This window comes from Sceloporus occidentalis, unplaced genomic scaffold (genome assembly GCF_023333645.1).
Source record: "Sceloporus occidentalis isolate IW3139 unplaced genomic scaffold, rSceOcc1.0.p SCAF_38, whole genome shotgun sequence".
NCBI lineage: Eukaryota > Metazoa > Chordata > Lepidosauria > Squamata > Phrynosomatidae > Sceloporus > Sceloporus occidentalis.
Window position 1 is genome coordinate 190084 of NW_028317018.1, and position 24134 is coordinate 214217.

At 38.0% G+C, this 24134-nt stretch overlaps 1 protein-coding gene across 1 annotated transcript in view; it reads right to left on the minus strand.

The window, feature by feature from the left end:
* LOC149290543 (1-phosphatidylinositol 3-phosphate 5-kinase-like) overlaps window positions 1–18911 on the minus strand; it is a 66466-nt gene extending 47555 nt beyond the window's left edge. The window contains exons 1-22 of the mRNA XM_089488466.1: window positions 18740–18911; window positions 17160–17321; window positions 16780–16895; window positions 16212–16383; window positions 15294–15501; window positions 15027–15116; window positions 14737–14872; window positions 13786–13943; window positions 12848–12959; window positions 12442–12589; window positions 11501–11668; window positions 9533–9595; window positions 8575–8704; window positions 7236–7413; window positions 5166–5240; window positions 4980–5087; window positions 4739–4879; window positions 4404–4530; window positions 2132–3309; window positions 1467–1567; window positions 787–858; window positions 134–305 (exon numbers count right to left, since the gene is read on the minus strand). Of these exons, the coding sequence (XP_089344592.1) occupies window positions 134–305; window positions 787–858; window positions 1467–1567; window positions 2132–3309; window positions 4404–4530; window positions 4739–4879; window positions 4980–5087; window positions 5166–5240; window positions 7236–7413; window positions 8575–8704; window positions 9533–9595; window positions 11501–11668; window positions 12442–12589; window positions 12848–12959; window positions 13786–13943; window positions 14737–14872; window positions 15027–15116; window positions 15294–15501; window positions 16212–16383; window positions 16780–16895; window positions 17160–17321; window positions 18740–18911 (3987 nt within the window). The remainder of the gene's footprint in view (window positions 1–133; window positions 306–786; window positions 859–1466; window positions 1568–2131; window positions 3310–4403; window positions 4531–4738; window positions 4880–4979; window positions 5088–5165; window positions 5241–7235; window positions 7414–8574; window positions 8705–9532; window positions 9596–11500; window positions 11669–12441; window positions 12590–12847; window positions 12960–13785; window positions 13944–14736; window positions 14873–15026; window positions 15117–15293; window positions 15502–16211; window positions 16384–16779; window positions 16896–17159; window positions 17322–18739) is intronic.
* Window positions 18912–24134: the final 5223 nt, after the last annotated feature.

Sequence of the window (24134 nt, forward strand, 5' to 3'; positions counted from 1 at the left end):
AACAGCCAAGACGTGGAATCGATACAGTACTGACTATTGCGCACGAGGAAGAGATAAACCATGTCTGTTTAGAGGAATCTAACAATTATTTCATCAACATATAGAACAGGGCATCAGGTTTCTTAAACAATACCTGTTGGCAGATTCGGCACCAGGAGTATGTGAGGATGGTGTGTTGGTACCCAGGCACCGGGGACTCCAGCTCCTTTAAAATGATCTGAACGCAGCCATTACCATGTACAAAGCGCCGGATGTGGTGTACCATCGGAGTGTCACAGTACACACTGGGGCACTGATAAGAAGGTCTAGACAAAGAAGAAACGATTCCAGCAGTATTTAGCTACATTCCGCTTTGTTATTGTATATCGATCAGTTCTACATCATTCTATAGGAGGTCATGAAACATACAAACTAAATTATAATATTATATATTATTCATATATCCAAGCAGTGAGGATATCAGAAACGGTAAACCCCATTAGATCCCCCACCCGGTCTGATCAAGAAGAGAGAGTTTGCCCAGTCTACAGATACCACAGAACAAGTGTCCTCCACCTATCACTTAATACATACCCTAGATGTAGATGTAGATGTAGATGTGCCCCCATGTGAAAAGCAAGCTACAACTAACTCAAGAGGCCTATCCAGTTAACACAGTACTCCCTAAATGTCCAGGGGACTTCCATATTGTTCCTGTTCAGTAGAACTGCTACTAACAGCACGTGTACATATTTATTTTTTCACAGCAAATAAGAGCTGGTAGTATCTCTTTAAAGAAGCACTCACCGAAAACAATATCTCTCCAAGAATACTCCTAGTGTCAGGTCATTTTTACCATAGAACTCCATAGTTACAATCCTAAATAAAACAAAGTACAAACATCAAGACTATGAGCATTTTTGTAGGGTCAGTTCGGAGTCTGAAGCAATGCTGGCAGTAACACCAAGTCAACTTCACGTTTGATGAAACACTAGTAAGAAATTAAGGAATGGCATATAAATCAAAAACGCGAATTAACCTAAAATATAAATTAGTCCAAAATTATTTATTGTGTGCAAGCCTGCCAGATATTACAGAAGATTCCACCGGGCAGAACAACACTTCGATGAAACATATATATTTCTGAATCAATATTCTCAGGAACATTCGAAAAGGCTGTACTTTCTTTTACTCAAGACCGCACAAAACTATTTAGTAGCTTTAGGTTGGGGTGTTGAAAGCTACAAAAGACAGGTATTATCAAAAATGCCATTGATGTGATATTTTAGTTCAATCACATTGCTACCAATATAACATACTTAGTGAGCAACGGAGCAAGAAGGGGGCTCATTCTTTATTAAAATGAGTTGATCAATTAATATTACCACTGTCTGGCTCCACCGAGCTTAGCCAGCCATACACTCCATGCCCGGGTGTCCTAACAACTGCTTCGCTACTCCTAGATGGCAGCATCATATAGCACTTACCACGGACTGACACAGGCACTAGGAGCATTGCTAGACTGGGACGAGCTGCTGCTGAAGAGGACGCAGAGCCTTTGGTGGTTTATTGGATTCAGGCAGTCAATCTGGAACAAAAAGCAGGAACAACTTCACTTGGGTGTAGGCAGAAGGCCCAGAGCACCATTGTATTTTGCGTTAAAACTACAACATAAAGTTATGATAATAATAATACCATATCACATGACTCAATAGGTATATGTGGATGTCAAGAGCCAGACAAATTTAGAAACAGGCTTGATTTTTTTTTTAACCAGAAAGAGGTAAGCCCTCCGAGAACACAAATTATCAGTAGCCAGGTGTAAAAATTTGTCAAGGCCTTTTGTAACATCTAAAAAAAACTATTATTTGATAACATTTTTCACATATTAGCACCTGTTTCACTCTTCTGTTTAGCTTTTATGTCAGTTGAAAAGTTATGGAAATGCACAGGAATCAGTTTATACATTTTACAGACACCACACTAAAATGGGTACCTAGGTACTTTTGTATCTCTTAACAACTGTACATCTGAACTGATACTACTATGCATAGTTGTTTTGTATGTTTTTATTTATTGACATTAAGGAAATATCTAGGTTTTTAGAAAAGCAAATACCGAAGAGGTCCCTTATGTATGAGGTGTTATGTACCTTAGAGTTTATGGACATCTCATTCTGAAGAAGACCTTTATCATCTTCTGACTCGTTCTTGGCTTCATTTTTACTAGAGGAACCACTGGGCGCGTCCTTGGTCTGCACAAACGGGTCCATATCCTTCTGACGTATCCTGCCACCCCTAGCTCGATAGTCAGCTAGAATCCGGGCCAAGTTCTGGCTGTCACCCAAATGCTCAGCAATTCTGGTGCTCAGCAGCTCATGAGATGGTAGCACCTCAATAGCTCTTCCATTGACACTGCCGTTCATTCCTTTCATGCTGGAGAGTTCACGCAATAACTGCTTTTTTCTCCTACTTTCCACATCTTTCATTTCTTTGTTGATTAGAGGAGACATATAAACCACATCAGGAAAATAATCCCTTGTGGGGCATTTCATACCCTTTTCTGTTAACAAAAAAGGCTCTCTGAAAGAAATAATTGGAGAGATACACAGAATCACATCTTTCAGCTCCTGTTTAAAAGACACGGAATGCATTTTCAGCCTGTCATCTGAAGAAGTGACTTCTTCTGTGATATATAATCCAGTATCATCTTGTAAAGGATCTCTGAAAAGCCTTAACGGACTCTTTGGCTCCAGAACATGTTCTACTTGCTGTTGTGGGTCTTCATCTTGTGTAATCCCGGGTATGTGGCACATCTGGGTCAAAAGTCCTGGCTCAATTGATACAGAGGACAGCAGTGATGATGATGATGATGATAAAACTACAAGAGGATCCTGCTGTGTCAATGAAGCCTGGTCATGATTTTTAATCTGAAATTCCCCAGGCTCGTCAAACCCTGATTTTTGTTCCCCAAAGTCTATATCGTCAGCAGATTTGGGCTCAGACATTATATGCAATCTCTCTGACGACATGTCAGAATCCCAGGTGATGCCGCTGCAATCCTCTCCATTAAATAAGTCTTTCTGACTGCTGTCTCCCTCATAGCTTTCAATAAGAGAATGGAAGGAGCTGCTTTTGGGCAGTGTCGGCGGCATGGCAAACTCATCCATAAGAAAGGAAATTTCCAGCTGAGAATGATATGCAGCATAGACCATAAAGATGATTATTTCCTTTACACGAGACAACTCATATTCAGATGCTCCACGTAGCTTAATGGTGCAGCCCAAATGCGCCGGACATCCTTCAAAGAACATGAGTGTTTTTGATTCATCTGTAAAACAACCAAGAAACAAATGCAAATTACAATATACAAATCTCCATACTAACCGTAACACTGGCTGCTGCATTTTTCCAGTATATACGTGAATATTTTTTTAGCATCTCAACTAGACAGATCTGCACATTGTTTAAGCAAGCGATGCAAAATACTTTACAGTCTTGGTGCTTCAAGCAAACTTTCAACCAAAACAGTAAATCTTGGCCCATTTTTATTGGCAAGATTTGCACCACAGATATGCTATCAGATGGTGCTTTATAAGTAATGGCAACCATTATCGCCACTATATTATATAGGCCAACTTTATGAAAAGCTCTTGATGTGGATGACCTGTGTCCCATTACACCATTCCCAGTTACTAAACTATGTAGCTCCATTAAAGCGATTGCTGGCCTTTATGGTTTTCTCACAAGCCCCCTTGTTTGAGCACTCGGTTTAGAGGAATTGCCGTTATGTGGTTAGTTGTGTGATTTGGCCTCCACTTCCCAATTATTGATCCAACTGTGCTAACCTATGCATTTGTATTACTTTATCTGTAGACATCTATAACATGTCATTTGATCTTCAACAAAAGGGTTTTTATCCTGACAGCAACTTAAATTGTTGTCAATCAGGACAAAAAAAACAACACACTTTATTGGGTTAAATGTAATTCAGTTAAAACTGGAATATGCATACTCCAAAACCGAACCGTTTAGGGTTTCCAGCAGTATGCCAAGGCCGTTACTGCAGAATTCAGTACCATGCAAAAACAAACACCCTCTCTCACAGTCTCGAAGGGTTAGTAAAAGAAAAAGGTGGCTGCATTTATACTGCTGGACCAACAGATAAAGGCTGTACACACCTGTGATTTATGTTTTTTTCATATATATATATATATATATATATATATATATATATATATATTATATATTTCTTTTGGCTTTTGTGATTTCTTTGTGGTTACATGCGTAGTGGGGTGTTAAAGAACAATTTCAGATACGTAATATTCAAACTCATAATCATTTAATAATGACGTATATTATATGATCTAAGTTATCCATTATTGTTAGAAGGTATAATACGAATTCAACCAAAAAGTGACTTACTGTGAGGCAGTGGAAAAGCTTGCATGTAAAACTTGTGACAGGTGCCAAGGCGAGGTTTGGTCAGCAGTTGGTCCATGGACATCACCAAGTCACCCTGCGTCATACGGCTTACTCTGTCTAAAACTTGCTAGAAGAAAAAGAAGAAAAAAAGAAACAGAAAGTGGATATTATGTCAATAAAAGGGTATTGGGAAAAACACTGACATACTGGCTTATTATCTAGTGCTATTAACACAAGCAAGAATGGTCTAACAAAAGTTCCAAGTAACAAACAAATATGGGATGATATCTAGAACACTGCATCAAACTGAAGTGAAACCCAAATGACAAACTTACCGGTTTCACATTGATAACCAGAGTAATGCCATGTTCAAGAAGCATATCTTGTGCTATCCTGGATACGGTCTTCTCTACTAGAACCAAGGTAGGCCGTACATCAACTATCCTTTGTACATAGTTCTTCAGAAACTCTCTTTCCTGGTGAGTAATTGACAAATCTCAGTAAGCGTGCAGTGGATAATTTATAGTGGAGATTTTGTATTATTTAACGTGAGTAAATTTATTTTCTGCCACTCACCTGGAGGACTATGGGATCAATGCATGTAAACTTAGTTTCCTCTCGATATAAATACTCAATGGAACACTTCAGTAGCAGGATTTTGGGAGTTTTAATACAGGAATTCATCTACGAAAAAAGCACAATGTTTGGTCAGCAGCTCTCCAATTGTAAACCGTCACTGAAACAGACATAATTTTCCGTTACCTTCTTGTGTGCAATATTCTTGGTGCAGACAAAGCCATTGACAACGGCAGAGTCAAACTTCTTCCCGCCTGGAATCTGTTAGAAGACAAAGGAAATCAGATGATCTGCTGTAGGACATTGGCGAGAGAATCACATGACTGAGAAATGCAGCCTTTTTTTACTGTATCTCTGTTCATAAACAAAGACCTTTAACATCTGACCTATCAGAAGTTTGAGAATTAGGAATATTTTTAAACGGCAAAAAAATTCTGGTACTGTAACAAATATTTCATTGTAAAACCTCAAAGAGAGAGAAGAATCAGGCCACACAACGAAACACTAAAGAAAAAATAAACCCCTATTAAAATAAGAACAATCAAATATTCTGTTAACAAATAGAGTAATATATCTAACAATATACCAAATGTAAAGGGTAGTAAATATATGCATTTTTTATATATGTGTATATAGTGAATTAAGATACACACAATAACAAAAACGCCACAGAATGTATACCACCAATTTAACAAATAAAATGTTCTAAAATATAGTTTATACTGATATAATTAACAAAAACATGTGCATTGAAATAGGTAATGGGGTGAATCGATTCCAAATAATGGCTTGAATTGATTCCAAATTCATCCAAAATTAACTTAGACAGAAAAAGGTTCACTAAGATATTGACTCCAGTTAAATGGATATAGTCAAATTGTGTCGTTCATACTTTTGCACCATTTACCATAATCAAATACGTCACCATCTATCCACTGATCGCTTACGGACGTAAAACCTACAAGGAATTTTCCTGGACTACCACTAGGTGGCAGCAGATTACAGAGAATTAGACATTTTTTTAATCCCTTAAAGAGAGCTGTATTTTATTTTTTGTACCCTTCGTCACATCTAATTTACAATAAAAACGAAATATATAATCTGTTGGAAATTTGAAAAAATGTGCTTTTTTAAATGAGTAAAAAAAGTTATGAGAAAACGTGCAAAACAGATTTTAATATTTGTTACAAAATACTCAATGTTATAAGGCCGTAAATTCGTTTCAGCAAGGCCCTCCTCAACTGTTTCTGTAAGTCAAGTGATTATGTTATATACTACTTGTAATGTCCTGTCTGCCCATATGAATATGAAGGGGCTTTATAAAACAATAAATAGGTACAAGTAGCGTATTGCAGATAACCCCCGCTAACGGCACCTCCTTCCGGCTGCAGCGGAAGTTGCCTACGCCTATGTCTACCTGCTGCCCCAACTACACACCAGCGAGTCAGAAGCACCAGCAGCGTAAGTTACCAGACATTTGTCTTATAATCGAGCAAATACGGTATTTCAGTTATGAATTTACACCTCTTGATATAAGTCACTGCCAAACAACAACCCAATCTCTTGATTACAGCAATACTTTGCATGCATAGGTTTTTGGGGTTGTTTGGGGGTTAAAAGGCAACATTTGGAAGAGATGCATTTTTCAATTTGGAATTTTGACATCTGGTCATCCTGCCCCCATGTGTTAATTTGGGACATCTTTAAAGCCAGACAATCTAGTTTACCCATCAAACCATTCCTTTCTGAAAGCTAGACATGCCAAAGTATTTCAAATGCTACTATTTTAACTCTTTTCATTGACTTATTCTACCACCAGCATTTGCCAATGTTTGTGTTAGTTGTTTTTTGTGTTTTGTTTTTATGCACACTCTACTGTAATTTTAGTACTACACATCCTATGTATTATGAATTGGTTTGAAGTACTTTACATGAACTGTTTTTATTACTAAATAATCACACATTTCTTTACCCTTTTTGATGCTCTTGATTTCATTATTTAGTAATTTAACCGTATATTCTTTTCACACAGGAATCAATAACAATATATAGTACATTGAGATCCAGTCCTCAAGGCTCACAGACAGATCTGGGTCAAAGGATATCCCAGCTTGGTAGCTTATATTCATGTGTCAATATACCCAATTATCTGTCTGACATTTGAGTCCTGGAGAATATTATAGAAGTCAACAAAACTTACAATGAAATTCCTAAAGGCCATTGCAACAGAAGTCTTATTAAATACAGGAAATGTACCTTCTTGACATGAACATACTGACGAATGTCCATGTCATCGTCGTTCTTGACATCGGGTCGGACAGTTTGGACGACCTGACACACCACTGGGACAATGACGTCTCTCCAGGAGAGAGAAAGTGACTCGATGTACAAAAGCTGTTGCAGTAGCGACATCATGTGACTGTGGTTGGCTGAACTATGGAATACAAAAAACAAATTTCCTAATTCTACTGTCTCAAGGCAGAACTGTAATGGTATGATATTTTAAAGCTGACAATCTAATCAAACCCGAGAGACTTCACAGCATTCGTCAGATGTAGATATGTTCCGTGTGAAGATGGGACAGTGGGATGCAGAGCTTACTGATAAATTCTGACTTGTCTATTCATATACATTTGTTGTCCTAAAGTCAATGACAACATTGCATTCTGACTCATTTTCTAACTTCTCTTTTTATAAGCAGAGCTACAACGGATGGGATGTCCCGTTATGCACATCTGGGCAAATCTACACTGTTCTTAGGGGGAGTCATTTTAGGAGACAACATAAATAAATCAACAGGGGGTCAATATGATAGGGCAAAAGGTTTTATATTTTTGGCATCTATGTAGCCATCATGGCCACATAGCTACGGAGCCCCGTCTAGCCCAGATTCGAATACCATCTTATTTGCTAAAGACATAATATGTAATATTGTACCATAATACATTCGCCACTGGATGCCTGTTTCTACACAGCAGAAAATGCCTTACATTGTGACAATCTGATAACAAAAAAGTACAGAAGTAATTTCAGTATGCTAGAATATTGCAGCAATGAGGGCTGTGACAATGTCACAAAATTATATCTGCTTTTGTTCTATTAGATCCACAGTATTAATATTCCCATGACCCCGTTCATGAGCTTTCTTGCACAGGGAATCAATTTAGTGGACTGGAGCAGTGCACTTGGCTACGGCACTTTTCGTGCAATGGGTCAATGCTTAACGATGCTAATTTCTTTGTCACTAAGACTTTTTTGTTACATATACAGAAAAAAATTAAGAATGAAAGTGAGAGCGAAGCAGTAAACAGAACAGTCAATTGGTTAATATTGTGACTGCACCATTTCTACCACTTTACAGCAGAACTTGTCCAAAATACTTAACCCTAATTTGCACCATAACTGCTCTCAATCCATCATTCCCAATGAGTGGTTCTGTCAACAACTAGGTTGGCATACATCCAGTTTGTTGAGACTCCTGACAGCTTTTGCATATACAGAGCCCAAACTGTAGTAAAACATGTAGGAGTCATGGCTAGCATGGCTACTAAAAAGAATCGGCAATGCAGGGATCATGTCAAAATTAATTCCTTACAGCAGTCTCTCCATTGCCTGCTTCTCTCCATTCTCTTCTCTCAGCTGATCCAGGCTGTTATGGTGCCAGCCCAAAGGCGTAAAGAGCAGATCCTTAGACTTTTCCTCTACTCGACGATTGAACAATGATTCTACAAATGAAAGAGTACAATATTTTAGAGAAGGGACAACTTCCACAAATTCACACATCTAAGACTTTTAAAACGCACATCCTCTTTTTTTCATGTAAAACAAGATTGCTTTTATCATTTGTTTTACTACAACTCTAATAAGCTTATTAAATATACATTTTTTTTTAAATGTTTATATCTATTTGCAGTAGGATTCACTAGGAGCTTTATACATCTGCTAATTTCTGGGCAGATCAGCTTGTTTTTCCCCTTATATAATTATTTTTAATCATGTGAAATTTAGCCACATTTATAATTTTAGGGGAATGCTTAATTGACCTGGGACACAAAACCAGGCACTGGACGTTTGCTATTATTTATTGTTTTATATAGCACCCTCATATTCTGTAGTGCTGTACACTGGGATCTGCTATGATTTAAAGAATGTTTTGCTAACTGTAATTGTGCATTTAAATATAACATAAGGATGTCTCAGATGCACATGGTGTGTTACCATGTTGTGAACAAATCTAGCATTTTACCAAACCCTCCCAAACTACATCTACATTCTCAAAAAATGCTCTTAGAAAACATCAATCATCTATATTGTTACACATAGACCCCTTCCTCGTACAAAAATCCTTAATTCTCCAAAAAAAGTAAGTTGCAATGTTTTTTTTTTAACAAAATAATATCAATAACCATTGTGCAACAAAATTATTTAATTTGAATATTTTGTAATGTAATAGTCATGCTGGTTAACTAAGGTATTAAAATGCGACATTCTAAACCCCAACACAAAAACGCAGTCTGGAGTTTTCCTGGTTGCAGGAAGAAATACGTACATACCTTTGATGAAAGCGTCACTTATTGAAATGATCTGTTGGCCTCCTTCTTCAGAGATGAGAAATTCTAAGCACAACAGTAAAAGAAAAAGGGAAAAAAACAGTTTAGTAAATGGATTCCAGTTGAGTCATGTCAGGGGCACACCCCGTCGAACCGGCTCCGGCAGGCTAATCCCTCACATTATTGTGGTCGCCGTGCACAGACTATTATGGCAGAGACACCAAGTCTCAGAGGCGAACAGAGCCTCCTCCTACTGACTCGACTTCCAAAAAGGCAAAACAGGACGACAAAACACAAGTTTCCTATAATCAGAAATCGCACATTATTTTAATAATTAATCTTTCACATTTTGTGTATTCCGGACTACAATAGAATAATTCATTCTAGATTGTTGCATTAGGGCCAAGGAATACCGAACCACAGTGTTTATCTAATACACTAGATCGGCACTGGTCAAGCCTCTTTGCAGAGCCTACAGAGGATCCAGAAAATGTCTCATGTGTCAGATGTATCTTCTGCAATGAATGTAGCAAAAAAAAAAAAACAACAAAAAAAAACATGTTATTGGTCCTTCATACAACATATATGATTCATATATGTTTGGTTGCCCAATGACTAGCTGAGAGACACTACTGGACAGCTTACCAGCGAGTTATGCATGTTGCTGCCAGGCATTGCATTCTGTTGTGGCCCCTATGGAGCAAATTCCGTATTTCTTCTACACTATAAAGTCATGTAGACAAAACTAAAAAGCCCTCAATGCTCTACTAATATATATATATATATCTCATGATAGTGACAGCATTAATAAATACATGGTAAATGGAGACACTGAACACATTGCAGACTCACCACCAAATGGGGGCTTTTCTACTGGTTGCCTGATTCCATGAGACTCAAATCAATAATATTTTTGAGTCAAACAAGAGGCGAGTAATAACATATAACTCTAAGGTTATCACTTGGTATCTGTTTTAGTACTCGGTGAAGAAGTTCCCCGGTATGCAAATCATCGTGTAACCATTTCCTCTACGACACAGGGAATGGTAAAACCCCACATAAACGCCGCAATGTTCTTCAAAAATCAACCAAACACAATTCTGAGACACACAAATAGGTTTGGTGGTGTTAACCATCTGGGAAAAAAGAATCTTAAGGAATTTATTGTTAAATGTAAAGTCTTGCTTTAATGACTTTTAAAAGCAACGTTTGTTTTTTTAAAACGTTTGTTTTTAAAGTTTTTAGAAACTGAATTAACATGTTTGTCAGTTGAGGTAAAAGAAAATGTCTGCTCGCACCGTCTTTATATATTATGCAGGTTTACGGAAGAAAAATATCCCACAGTTTGCTTACCTCAGGTCATGAGATGAAATGTTTCATCTCAATTATACGTGTAGTTTAGTACATAACATGTTACATACATTAAGCACATGTTATTGAGAAGCATGATAGCACTATTTCAAATGCGCTAGGCTAAAATTGTGTATTAATGGTAAGATAACAGTAAGCCCCCCATAACTGCTACACTCAACTTAATTGTACATTCACATATTATAGACGCCTCTAAATAGTAAAAATGCTTCCCAGTAAATTTTAAAACTGAAAAAAGTGACACAGGATCACTTTTCATTACTGTTTATAGAGAACAGCCATTAGCAGCAGTAGCAGTATATGCTACAATTTCTAGTCATACCTATGGTTTAGCAACTAAAAAGCTACTCGTTATCTATGTTTGTACTGTAGTCTGAGGTTAGAATACTTTGGATTCCATTTAATTCCATCTTAATTATCAGGTAGTTTCAGGTCTGTACCAAAAATACAAAATTGAGCAGATTTATGCCATCTCATTGAGACCATGCCTTCAAAAGGAAACCATATACTTGTCTATTTTCGGGTAACTACACGTAAAAATTGTGCACCTTTTCAAAACGTAATACACAGTAAAGCTACACCTTGTCAAATTATTAATACCTTTCTGGTCAGCTGGGTGAGGGGGTACGTGTGGGTACTTGGAGTGCTTTTTGATGTGGAAGTTGACGTTGTCCATCTCCACATTGAGACTGATGGAGGCAGCCGAGTCACTGTCCATAGCAGACTGGAAGCTGCTGACCGAGGTACGTTTGCTAGGACTAGCCGAGTCTTTATGTAATGCAGCCATTGAAAAAGGGAGCATAGAAGAAAGAAGGAGGGCAGTGGAAAGAAGAGAGAAAGTAAATTTAGTGCTTAGCGCTCCGCTCCCCAAATGAAGCCTTGAAAAGCAACCGGCAACTCATATTTTTGTGTAGATGCTAAATATGAGTTGTTTTCTTGATTATAATAATTTGCTTAAATAGTACATAAAATGAACTAGGATAGATGCATACAAAGATCAACCTTGGGGAACACAGAAAGAAAGCAAAAAAAAAATTGCCTTTTCCTGCCTCCAAGCAGAAAAAAGAAGAAACGGTGAATGGGTTATATCCACGAGGCAGAGAGGAGCAGTCTTTACTTTGTCTTGGAACCACATATGACTAAGGATATAACCCACGTATGCTACACCAACAAGGGCCATAAGAAGAAACAAAACGATTGAGAAGAGTAAAGGTAAACCAGAGCATGAAATGTTATAAGAAAAGCTGCTTTATAATAATAATAATAATAATAATAATAATAATAATAATAATAATAATAATAATAATAAAAAAAAAAAAAGCATAAAGCTAAACCTCAGTAGGCCTTGAAATTCAGAGCTTTCTTTCAAAAGCCAGTTAAAAATAATTCCTAATTTCCAAAATCTTGCAAACATTACATCCAGCACAGATACAAATGCGAACATATCTTGTAAATGAGAAAAGTTCTGAGAATGTACATACAGACTCAGCTATACCAGTTAAAATACATCATTTGAACACTGGTAAAAGATGTTGTCTTACTGGTAAGATTATCTTCCCCTTCATCTGCTATTTGTTCTGTGTCACTGTCATCAAACTTGATGTCCTTGAACCATGAAGGTTCAGAATGCCCTTCCACAGAGTTCACAGAGTCACTGTCGGGTGAAGGTGTTTCAGAGAATTCTGTACTCTAGAATAGGAGGAAAAGAAAAAAAAAAAAAAAAAGATGGTTACCGAGTCACTCCATTACATGGGACATGAATTTAAAAATCAACTCATGTTTACGTTGATTTATGCAACAGGAGAGACTGTAGGGGGGAAAATGTATAAACCACAGCACATGGATTTCATTACTTTATTAGGCACAAAATGTGTATACACAAGATCAACAGCAATAAATGATATACAAAAAAATTAAACATGAAAGTTAATGAATATAACGGATTACCTGAAGAGGTCTGTACAAGGCATACTCATCCCGGAAGAGCTGATCGTGATGAGAGACACAGTCCAACCACCTTCCGTCCATAAGGGCTTGTCCTATGGCAATGGCTTGTGCTCTAAGGAATATGGAGAAGGTAAGAGATTAAATGCTACTGGGTAACCAAAACAGATGACAACTGGAAACAATTTTTTTAAGGTCACCTTAATGTTATTAAAAATATTATAATACAACATATCACTTATATTTGGGAAGCAGAAATGCGTGGCAAAAGATGGAACACCTTGTATGACGACGGTTTTCCTTTTTGTTCGCCTACTTCTCACCCCAATACAAAAGCCCTATTTACCAGAGAGCTTCAGCAAAGGGGAAACATAATTTAATGGTAAGGGAGGGATGAGATTCTGATGTATGTATAAATGTAAACTTTATGATTGCCTTTTCTACTTTACAGAAAGGGTAAGACATACCTTCTTTTGGATCAACTTTAGAACTAGGTATGTGCGAAAGGTTGAACTTGATGGACTGAAGTCTTTTTTCAACCTACTATACTACTACTATACCTGAAAAACATAGTGAAAGTGGTACAGGCAAACAGTAAAAACAGAATTTAAGAAGACCCAAGATAACCTAAATAATGATATACAATTAACTTCATAGGGGCAGCCTAGATGGGTCCAATCGGTTTCCTTTTCTGTCATTACCTACGAAGCTCATACTAAAGACTTTAGAGAAACTCAGCACAATTCTATATACAGAACTTCCAAGAAATGATGTAAACCACAAACAGCAACCACCTTTAAGTTTTAAAAAGGTGAATAACCAAGGACAAGTAATCAATACAAACTTAAGTATGTAGCTGTGCATGTGGTTTCTAACTTGCATTTAGAGTCAAAGTAGCCCACAGCGATTTCTGTGTGTCTGTACAGAGGTGATAAGCCTACCTGGTGTTGATATGTCCGTTCCTCATCAGCCAGTTGACTAGATCCTTCCCAACAATGCAGTTGGGATGGGTCCGCAGCCAGTAGCGATGGTCCTGGAATTCCATGCCACTGCTGTGGTGGCATATCTTCTTCCACAACTCTCTAAGCTGCACAGAGTCCTACAGGAGTAAAACTAAGATGTCTTAAGAAGCATGGATCAAAGCCTGTTTAAGAACCGTAAGCCTTTTTCGTTAGGAGCCACCTCAGCCACTTGCCAACAATCCTAATCCAGCACTAATTTTGTTACAAAAAAATGTTAAGATTTGTTAAAAATTTAATTCAACTAGATTAAGTATAAAAAAAAATAAATAAGTTAATCTTCATTAAAGAATTAACTTTCATTTAAAAAAGTTTATATTCAATTTTTATTAGGAGGCATTTATGAAAAATGCACATAGCAAGACACAAATACAACAATTGTCATGGTGACGAAAAGTATAAAGTTTAAATATATCTACAATGCAATACAATATGTTACTTGTAAAACCTTTTATATGAGAAATACAAACAAATGGGTAAATTTATTATTCTGGAACATCTCAATCTCCCAGAGCATTATCTTCCATACCAGTATCCAAAGGGAAAAACAACACCCAAGAAAAGCAAATAGACATAGAAACATAAGGAATGGTGCTCGAAAACATAGCACAAGTCTCATTTTTCCCCAGTCACATGATTACAGATAATAAACTTTGCTTGTCATGGGATGGTTTATGTTGATATACAAGTCAAGTACATTCCAGGCACCTCCGAGTTTGAAATGATTTCAGTAAACTCTGGGAAGACGGCCGCAACTAGGTAGCGCGCTTCTTTGCTTATGTAGTCCAGAATCTAGCATATCAAAATCCATTAGAACAACAGGCAGACATGAAAAGAGAAATAAACATACTGTATTTTAAGCCTAATGCTTACCAGGAGTATTTTGCGCTCTTCCTCGTTGGTGTCATTCTTCTGGTATGCCCGAGAGGCCTGGGGACTGACAGATTCATAGGAGGGCACCATGGGGGAGCAAGAACGGTCAAGCGAAAGGTTTGTAATGCTTGCAGACCTGTGTGTGTGCAAAGCACATAACAGTATACATAAAAAATGCAAAATTAATACATTCCTGCCAGTCAAGTACTAATAAAAAAGGATACAACTGAATTTCACACTGAATTGAAAGGTCGGAAATATTTAATGGGAAGATTTAAGGGGTTCCTTGCCTGTTACGAGCAGGAGATTTCCCTGCATCTTCCTGCACAGAGGACAGCCGTGTAGCCAAGGAAGGTTTAGTGGTTTCCTGATGAACAAGGCTAAAAAGAAGAGGAGAACAAAGCACATATTAAATACTGGTATCTGGATGATATACCGTACACAGAATGGTTGGTTGGTGACATTTGACTACATAAACATTTTTCCTCTTAATGCTTAAAACACCCGACAGAGAGGAACAAGGTTGCTATAAAATATGATGCAGTGTGTTTTACTACCTTTGCCAGGCAAGATCCTCCTCTAAGAAAATGTTCCGACTGGATTTCCTTCCTCCAACGGGAGTTCGGGGTTCCCCGGGCTCAAGCACAGACACAGTAGATGAGGAATCAGACAATGCATTCAACTCCTCCCCAATCGTATTACTGTCCGAAGAATGAGCGTAGTTTATGGCTATTTTACGACAGTACGTGCAAGCACGAAGATCACCTTTACAAAAAGGAGAAGAAAGCAGTTCAGGAATACAATGACTGGCATTTCATCTGTGTCGGAATATTATTGAGTACTGAATATGGAACCTAAATCATGCAAAATAAAAGTTATCTATGGCTGGAAACAACTCTTTCTTTCACAATACCAACGTGCATGTGTTTATACTATGGATTAGCATGTGTTTGTGACTCCAATAGAGATGACATAAACCACTATTGTTAACCGGCATGGAAATAAATTTGGATGGCCTGGACTTTACATTCGTCCATTTTCGGCATTTGTAGACTTAGAAGATGTTAAGCGGTGAGGCAGAAACGCCATAGTATAGTGAATGCACCTCAGGGCATTATGTAAATTAGTTGAGCTTGTTTAAGTTTGTGCAGTTTACAGGATGGACTATCGCCCTGTAGAACAGACTACTGTTTGGGCTGTGTTTTGGACAGAAATGGAATATCTGTTCTTATTGCAAATACATAAAGCCTTCACTAAAGCCAATAATTTCCTTTTGTTCCTATGATTTCAAAACATAGCCATACTTTTCCTAAACAATATGATGTCCAATTAGTGTGCAATAGGAGAAATCATGGAAAGGGGGGAATCTTGGTTTAATAGACGTATGGTAAAATAAATTAAAAAAAACTCTGCAACTTACAGTATGAAAACCCCCAGTCCTGAAGGTGTTGAAACTGGATCTTAAAACTATTTACCTGTATAACCCATAAATTTTCCTGGGATCTCCTGATTACAACAACGACTGCAGAAAATCTGCCCACAAAGTCGACAGTGGTGCCTCCGCCTGAAGGTGGTAAACTTCTCACTGCAGTCATAGCACTCTTTACACTGGCTGTCAGGCATCCAGTACTGCTTCAAGTCACTGTCCTGGTGGCAAAAGACATTTGGTTAACAGATACAAACAAAAATTTCAGCCATAAACACACATTGGTAACACAACTATAGTCTTATAAACCAGATCGGCAGTGGTCAAGCGTCTTTGCAGAGCCTACAGAGGCTAAGTATATTCTGATGCCCTTAAAGACCATGAATGTAATTCCACAATGTCATCGCAAGCTTATTGCCTCAATAGAACATCATATTTAGAGTATTTTTCCGACTAAAAAAACGAACATAACCAGTTACATCAAACCTTAGCGCTCTGAACACATAATCTTATGAGAGATGATACTGATCTTTCCAAGACAATACAGTAGGCTTCCTTGCTAATATGAATGTGTTCTAACACAGTTTTGTACAGTCTCATCTGGTCCTTAGCAGTACCTGACTCTTTCCTTCCATAATCTCTTTTAATCTCTTGAGCACTGTGGTCAGACTTCGCAGTTGTACAGCAGTGCGGGGGTCATGGCCTGGTGGTTGCTCTGCTTTTCTTCTTGTTTCTAAAGAAAGCAAATGAGTTGCTGCTTATTCCTTTGATTCTTATGATCAAGGATGCCACTTAACGAAAGGGAGACTTATACACGCACGACATTACTTCAAGTTACATCACATGAGATCTATTTGTTTGTTTAACAGAAGAGATGCTACAAAATAGATTAATGGCTGTGAACTATAGCTGGTATCCAGAGGTTTGTAACAAATAAAACATGCCTCATATTGAATTAACAAGGAACCTTTGGGAATATTAAAGCTCAGTCCTATACCTGAAGTTGTGGAGGATCTTCGCTCTCCTATCATTTGCTTTTTGAACTGCACTGGGGACCTATCTGGTCGTGAAGCTGGAGAATTGTGTGGACTGGACCATGTACTGGAATCACAGGAACTCGACTCTGCTTTATCTGAAGAGGCTGCTGGTCTGACTTCATCTAAAAGAAATTTAGTTACAGAAGTTTAACACAATTGTGTATTGATAGCATAAGATACGCCCCAAGTCCCTACACAGGCTATTTTTGAATGTCCACTTTTTTTTTTGCCTCCCAGCAGTCTTGTTGAGTGTTGTTGAGAAGCGGTCCCTTTTGTCCATGATGATTGGCCATTAGGGTTGTCATTTAAGTTTTATTTTGCTAGTGACCCATTTTATACATTTTTACACTATGACAAGGTCTCCATATTAGGTCTATAAGGCTATCGCTTCATATTCTACTAGTTGTGTTTCCTGTTAATTATTTACCCAATACTCCATGGATGACATTATCATAACCTAATTTATGATTAAACATAAGAAGCTTTCCCTCATTAGAGCCAATCCACTAATGTCGATTTTAACTTATCAGGGTTACAGACAAAGACGGGTGCAAAACGCATTAATCTTTCTGCTCTTCTCTCTTCACTTATATGGGTGTTAACACACAAAAGAAAGCCCTGCGCTCAAACTCCCATCATTCTTGGGCGGCAGCAACGGCTATAGTATTCATCAGCCCAAAATACATAGAACAAACACCAAAAAAAGTTACCTGCGCACTATCCCAAACACCTGTGCTTATATAGACAAATGTCTCAATTTTGTATCTCACAGCCAGCTATTGCTGCCACCCACCCCATGTGGTCCCTATTAAGGGCTAATAAATGTGTAGGGGTTTAGAGAATAGCCCTCTTTGTCTCATTAGAGATTTTTACCTTTAGCTCACAGCAGCGAGGTGAATTGTATAGTGTAGGACTCGCCTAAGAGGTTTGCCGTGACGTGGCAGGCCAGCTTCCATTTTAATGGCCATTGGAGTGAAACTAAAAACCTCCATTTGTCTATATAAGCACAGGTGTTTGGGATAGTGCGCAGGTAACTTTTTTTTGGTACTTATATGGGTGTATACCCGCACATTATATTTATTCTCGGAGCGCAAAGCCGGAACACTTATTTGTTAATTCACAGTCATGCTTTCCACAACCAAGTTTCCATTAGTTAAGAATCTATTAATTTCCATTTGGGTCAAAAAACAAAGCAAGGTCAAGGAAGTCTCCTTAAAACCACACGTTCATAATGTGCAACCCTGAGACTGTGAGAAACGTTTCTGGATCAATGGTTTCTCAATCCAAAACTATTTATTTTTTGTTGTGTAAAAGTTTTTGCTACTATAGTTTATGTGATAATATCCCACTTGATCATCAGAAGAAAATAATTCAGAGAGGTATTGCAGAGTTGCATTGCTAGATTTCAGGGCAGTCAGAATGCAGCTGCACACACAAAAACTGTAAGGGTTATTTCTCCCAATGAAGACAGAGGAGTTTACCTCTAAATGACAGCAAGAACATAATAAATCAAAACTTAACTTTTCCATGAGAAGCTTACCTTTGGTGAAGCGGAAGAGGTTGACAAAGGAGCTGTAAGCAGACTTGAAGGGTGGATCTTCCTGATCAGGGGTCAGTGGTTTAAAATGAGTAAGGTGTGACGGGCTGCTAGGAGACCTCGGTAGCTCGCTGGAGTATTCCAATGTTGGTGAGGACTTATCATCTGTGGCCATCTCATGAGCGCTAATAGAATGATAAAATAATACTATTCAGCACAGTTCATTCTTATTTGCTTTCAAATATATGTCAATTTTTTTTGTAATTTTTCATTTATTGGTACGAATGTCAGAAAAACAAGGAGGGGCCCCAATGAAACAAACAAAATTGAAACACAGAGCTCAGAATTTTTGTTCGCATTTCATAGCTTTTTTCACTCTCCCAATATCTCCCCCCCATAGTTTGTGTGTCCTGATCTCCTTTAACACAGCTCCACTTCTGTTGCCTTATCCTGTTTTTCTACTTTCTTTGTCCACTTCTCCCCATTATCAGCTCTGTTAAGCATCCATCCACATTATTCTGGCTTTTCATAGCACTTCCGCAAAAGAGCGTAGCCACGGCATGCACCACAAGGACAACCTCTTCTCCATCCACCCAATCAAGGGAGAGGGTGTGAACAAAGGATCCACCCCTTTGCAGAAGCGCTCCTTGATGCCTGGTTAACGGAGCGGCTATCGAAGTGGAGCTGGGGAAAAAGAAACTGACACGGAAGTAGTTGGTAGAGAAGGTAGGGAGACATTGAGAGAGGGTAAAAGAGCGTGAGAGTGAATGAATGGGTGAAAAACTTTGGTACATTTGCACAAATCTAAAAAAGTTTGATTTATCCCCCAATAGATGCTTGTGCATTTCCTGATAAATGAGTTACCCTGGCAATCAAAAAAAATTGTTGGTTTTTTTTTTAAGCATCCAGGACCCTTTTCCACTTAAAGTGACAACCCTTGACCAAATATATAAGCAACTATGATGATTGTGTCAATCGTATATTCACATGGACGTAGGTTCTTTCTAGTCCTATTGTGACTTATATTGAGCTGCTTACCGTTTATAGAGTTACATTACAGTACGTTTCAGACTTCCAGCAATCATAATAGCTACACATTTTAAAAACAAGCCTTGAAAACTAATTGGAAAAATGTGCACAAGAGGTTCTACAAGATGTTTTAATGAAGGTTATAATTCACTCTCATACCTCGTTACACAACTTGCATAGAAGGAACACTTTCAAATAACAAACAGAAAGACAGTTAATGATCTATTTTACCGTAACAAGAAACGTATATAGTTAACAAGCAGAATAGGCATCTATCCCTGAAACTGAGCTGCAGCATGGTGGGCAAGACCATACAGGATTTTCACAGGACAGGTTCCACTCAGAACAGACCTCGCCATGGTCGACCAAATGAGTAGAGTCCACATGCCCAGTGTCATATACAGAGGTTGTCTTTGGAAAATAGACAAGCAGACTAAGGATATGGATTACTGGAACCATGTCCTGTGGTCCAATAAGGCCAAGGTAAACTTATTTGGTTCAGATGGTGTCAAGCGTGTGTACTCTTCACCTTGTTGCCTCCACAAAGACAAGCGTGTCTTGCCTACAGTCAAGCATGGTGGTGGAAGTGTCATGGTTTGGGCCTGCAAGAGTGCTGCCGGCACTGGGGAGCTACAGTTCATTGAGGGAACCATGAATGTCAACATGTACTGTGACATACTGAAGCAGAGCATGATCCCCTCCCTTCGGAGACTGGGACGCAGGGCAGTATTTCAACATGATAACGACCCCAAACACACCTACAAGACGAACACTCCCTTGCTAAAGAAGCTGAGGGTAAAGGTGATGGACTGGCCAAGCATGTCTCCAGACCTAATTCCTATTGAGTATGGAGCGCAAGGTCTCTAACATCCACCAGCTCCCTGATGTCGTCATGGAGGAGTGGAAGAGGACGCCAGTGGCAACCTGTGAAGCTCTGGTGAACTCCATGCCCAAGGCAGTGGTGGAAAATAATGGTGGGCACACAAAATATTGACACTTTGGGCTGTACTCACTTTTGTTGCCAAGGTTTAGACATTAATGGCTGTGTGTTATTTTGAGGGGATGGCAAATTTACACTGCTATACAGGCTGTACACTCACTACATTGTAGCAGAGTGTCATTTTTTCAGTGTAGTCACATGAAAACTGTGACAACACTGTAGTCTGCATTAACTGGTCATAACATGATCTGATCTACATCTAAGTCACAAGTATAGACAAACAATGTCCTTAAGCAAATGACACACAATGATAATCTTTCATGTTTTACATGCTTTTGAAAGCAATAACGTCAAACAAACCTTACAGTAGCTGCAGATCAGACCTGCACAATGTTCAGGGGGGATTTTAGGCCATTCTTCCTTACAGAACTGCTTAAGCTCAGTCATATTCTTAGGCTGTCTGGTCTGAACAGCTCCCTTTAGGTTATTCCACAACATCTCTAATTGGTTTGGTTCTGGACAGATTTTGTATTTTATAAGCCATTTTGTTGGACACCCTGACTTTATCCTTTACGATGATACCTTGATAAACGTGGGAATTCATTGTCCCCTAGATGAACGCATGCTGTCCAGACCCAAAGGCAGCAAAGACACCCTAAATCACGATGCTCTCTCAACTGTACTTTCATGTTGGGACGTGGTGCCCTTTTACGCCATACGCAGTGTTACATGCTCTTCCCTAACAATTCAACCTTAGTTACATCAGTTTACATGATATTTCCCAGTAGTTCTCTGGAGTGTCAAGGTGCTCTTTGGCAAACTTCAGGCATGCAGCAGTGTCTTCCTCCATTGTGCCCTGCCATGGACTCCATACCTGTTCAATGTTTTGCGTATAGTAGACACATGTACAAAGCCTTTAGCTGTTACTTTTTTTTAGGTCAAAGTAGCTCTAAAACACACCTCCAGTTCTGTTTCATTGATTATGCTCCAGGTTTGCTAACTCCAGACTCCAATTAGCTTTTTTTAAAGTGATTAGCCTTGGGATACACATATCTTTTTCAACTGACACCGAATGTCTGAATGATGTATTCAGTATGGACAAGAACAAAACAACAATACAGCAGTGTGTGTGTGTGTGTGTGTGTGTGTTATTAGCTAAAATAGATTGTGTTTGTTCATTTGTGTAACCCAGGTGAAGATGATATCATTTGTTAGACACATTTACACATACCGTAAATGCTGGTAATTCCAAATGGACAGTGACAAGAAAGTTTTTGGAAAAAAAAAAAATCAAACCTACCAATGAGCAACATGCAAATCTTAGATATAATCAAGAGCCTTTTAAGATCCAGAAATTGATCTATCCATAGGGATATTACGGCTTAAAAAGGCTCCAGCACTGAAATTTTAGAAGCCACAAAAAATGAAAATTCAAGCTTATTATTTTTGTTTATTATTAACATTGTTTCTGAATCAGGATATCAACTCAATTAACCTTTAACTTGGTCAATCTATACAATGTAACCCCCAAATACCAGGAAGTACTCACTTGTATTAAATGTTCATGATTTTAGCTTAATTGTAGCCGTCTGTAGTCATGTAACAACCCAAAGGTTAACATGCAGAATATCACGTTTTCTTTAACAGCCTTAGACCTCTTAGACTTCCAGCTTAAGGTCTCCTTTGATTGTATGTACCCTTACATGTGAAAACTACAGGAAGTGCTTTTCCTTGCAAATGCCAGACATGCAGCTTCAGAGCATGTGACACTGATCAGCCACAAAACAGAAATCTCCGCTTTATGTATGAAGCCAAGTTAACCATGAAGAGGACATTCACTTTTTTTCTGACCTTGAGGATTAACCAATGAAATCTTCTATTTAATACAATGCAACTGTTTACTAAGCAGGGTAACAAAATGAGCAATGAATAAATCAAGCTGGCACCATATCACTTGCATAGGTAGTTGGCAATAACCAAAACCACACAGATATTCAAAAGACAGAATCACAGGAAGTGTATTCCCCATTTTTGTCTCATATCGGGCCCTAAATTCTAGCGACCCATATTACCATATATTACTTATGAACTATAGCAGGAATTACTGCACAGACAATTACCACTGTAACATTGTTTATTAGAAAAAAAGTTGTCTATAGTAACACAACCATGCCTAGAAACATTAACCCCTTAAGGACAATGGGCAGTCCCTAAACCCATTGAAAACAATGCATTTTGAGCCAATACATGTACGGGCTTTGTCATAAGGGGTTAAAGGGGCATTCCAGCCATCATATTAAGGATACTTATAGGGTACTGTAGCATGTGTTCTTATTTACCGAGGCTGTTAGTTTACTGTCCTATTAAATTGCCAAAGAGAGATACTTTGGGTTTACTAAGATACAGTTGGCTTTACAACTGTTTATGTGACTTATTGATTGCCATATGCGTAACTAATCTAACCTCTGATGTTTCTATACGTGTTATAGCAACTTTTAGAGCTGTACAACACTGCGGAAACCTCGTACCCAGCAAACATTCTGAGCACAACTATGCCTTTGTGTTTTAATGGAATATAATTATATGATCAGAATCACTGGGCAGGATTTGACAAACCACGAAACGGTCACCATAAGGGTTCTTCTATCTTTCACCCCAATAGAGGGGCATTTTGGTAACACAATTAAAACATTCTAAAATGTAATCTGAATCTGATGAAAAAATATATTAAAATTAGAGTTCTAGAAATTTTTTATTATTATTTTTTTTTTTTTTTTTTAAGAATTCAAATGTACAACTACACAGCAAATTAAAAAACTGGATGACTCAACTGTGGCATATAGAACAATGCCGCAGTAAAGTCTGATTTTCCATACACATAAAATTAAAGTGGACTATTAAAATTGTCCCATGATCAGTGAACTAATAACCCTTCATTACAGCCCTCGTTCCTATCCTTAGCTCTCTTTTCCTGGAGAAAAAAAACAAACCTTTTGAGACAAACCAAATGAAAGAATACGCAACTTTGAATCATATGTGCATCAAAATAAAAAAAATATATATATAAAGTATACATATAAACTAATTTAATGCGGCAGGAAGGTGTTAGGTAGTAGATCAAGCAGGTTTTTCCAATTAGTTTGAATCAAACAATGTTTCTCAATGCACACCCTTTGACACGTTAAGTCTCATTAAGCTTGTAGATAATTAATCTATTAAAGATATTTATTAGCTTTTTAGTAAAACAAATTAAAATTGCAATGATAACCCAGCCATGTAAAATCAACATTATAAGCTAATCTATGTAATATAAAACTACATCACAGAAGTCATATAATATAACGGAAGGTATTCTCACTGGTGTAACATTTTATTTGAATGTGACCTGTCCTGAGTTGGAGATTGGGAGGTGAAGACATTTCTATGTAA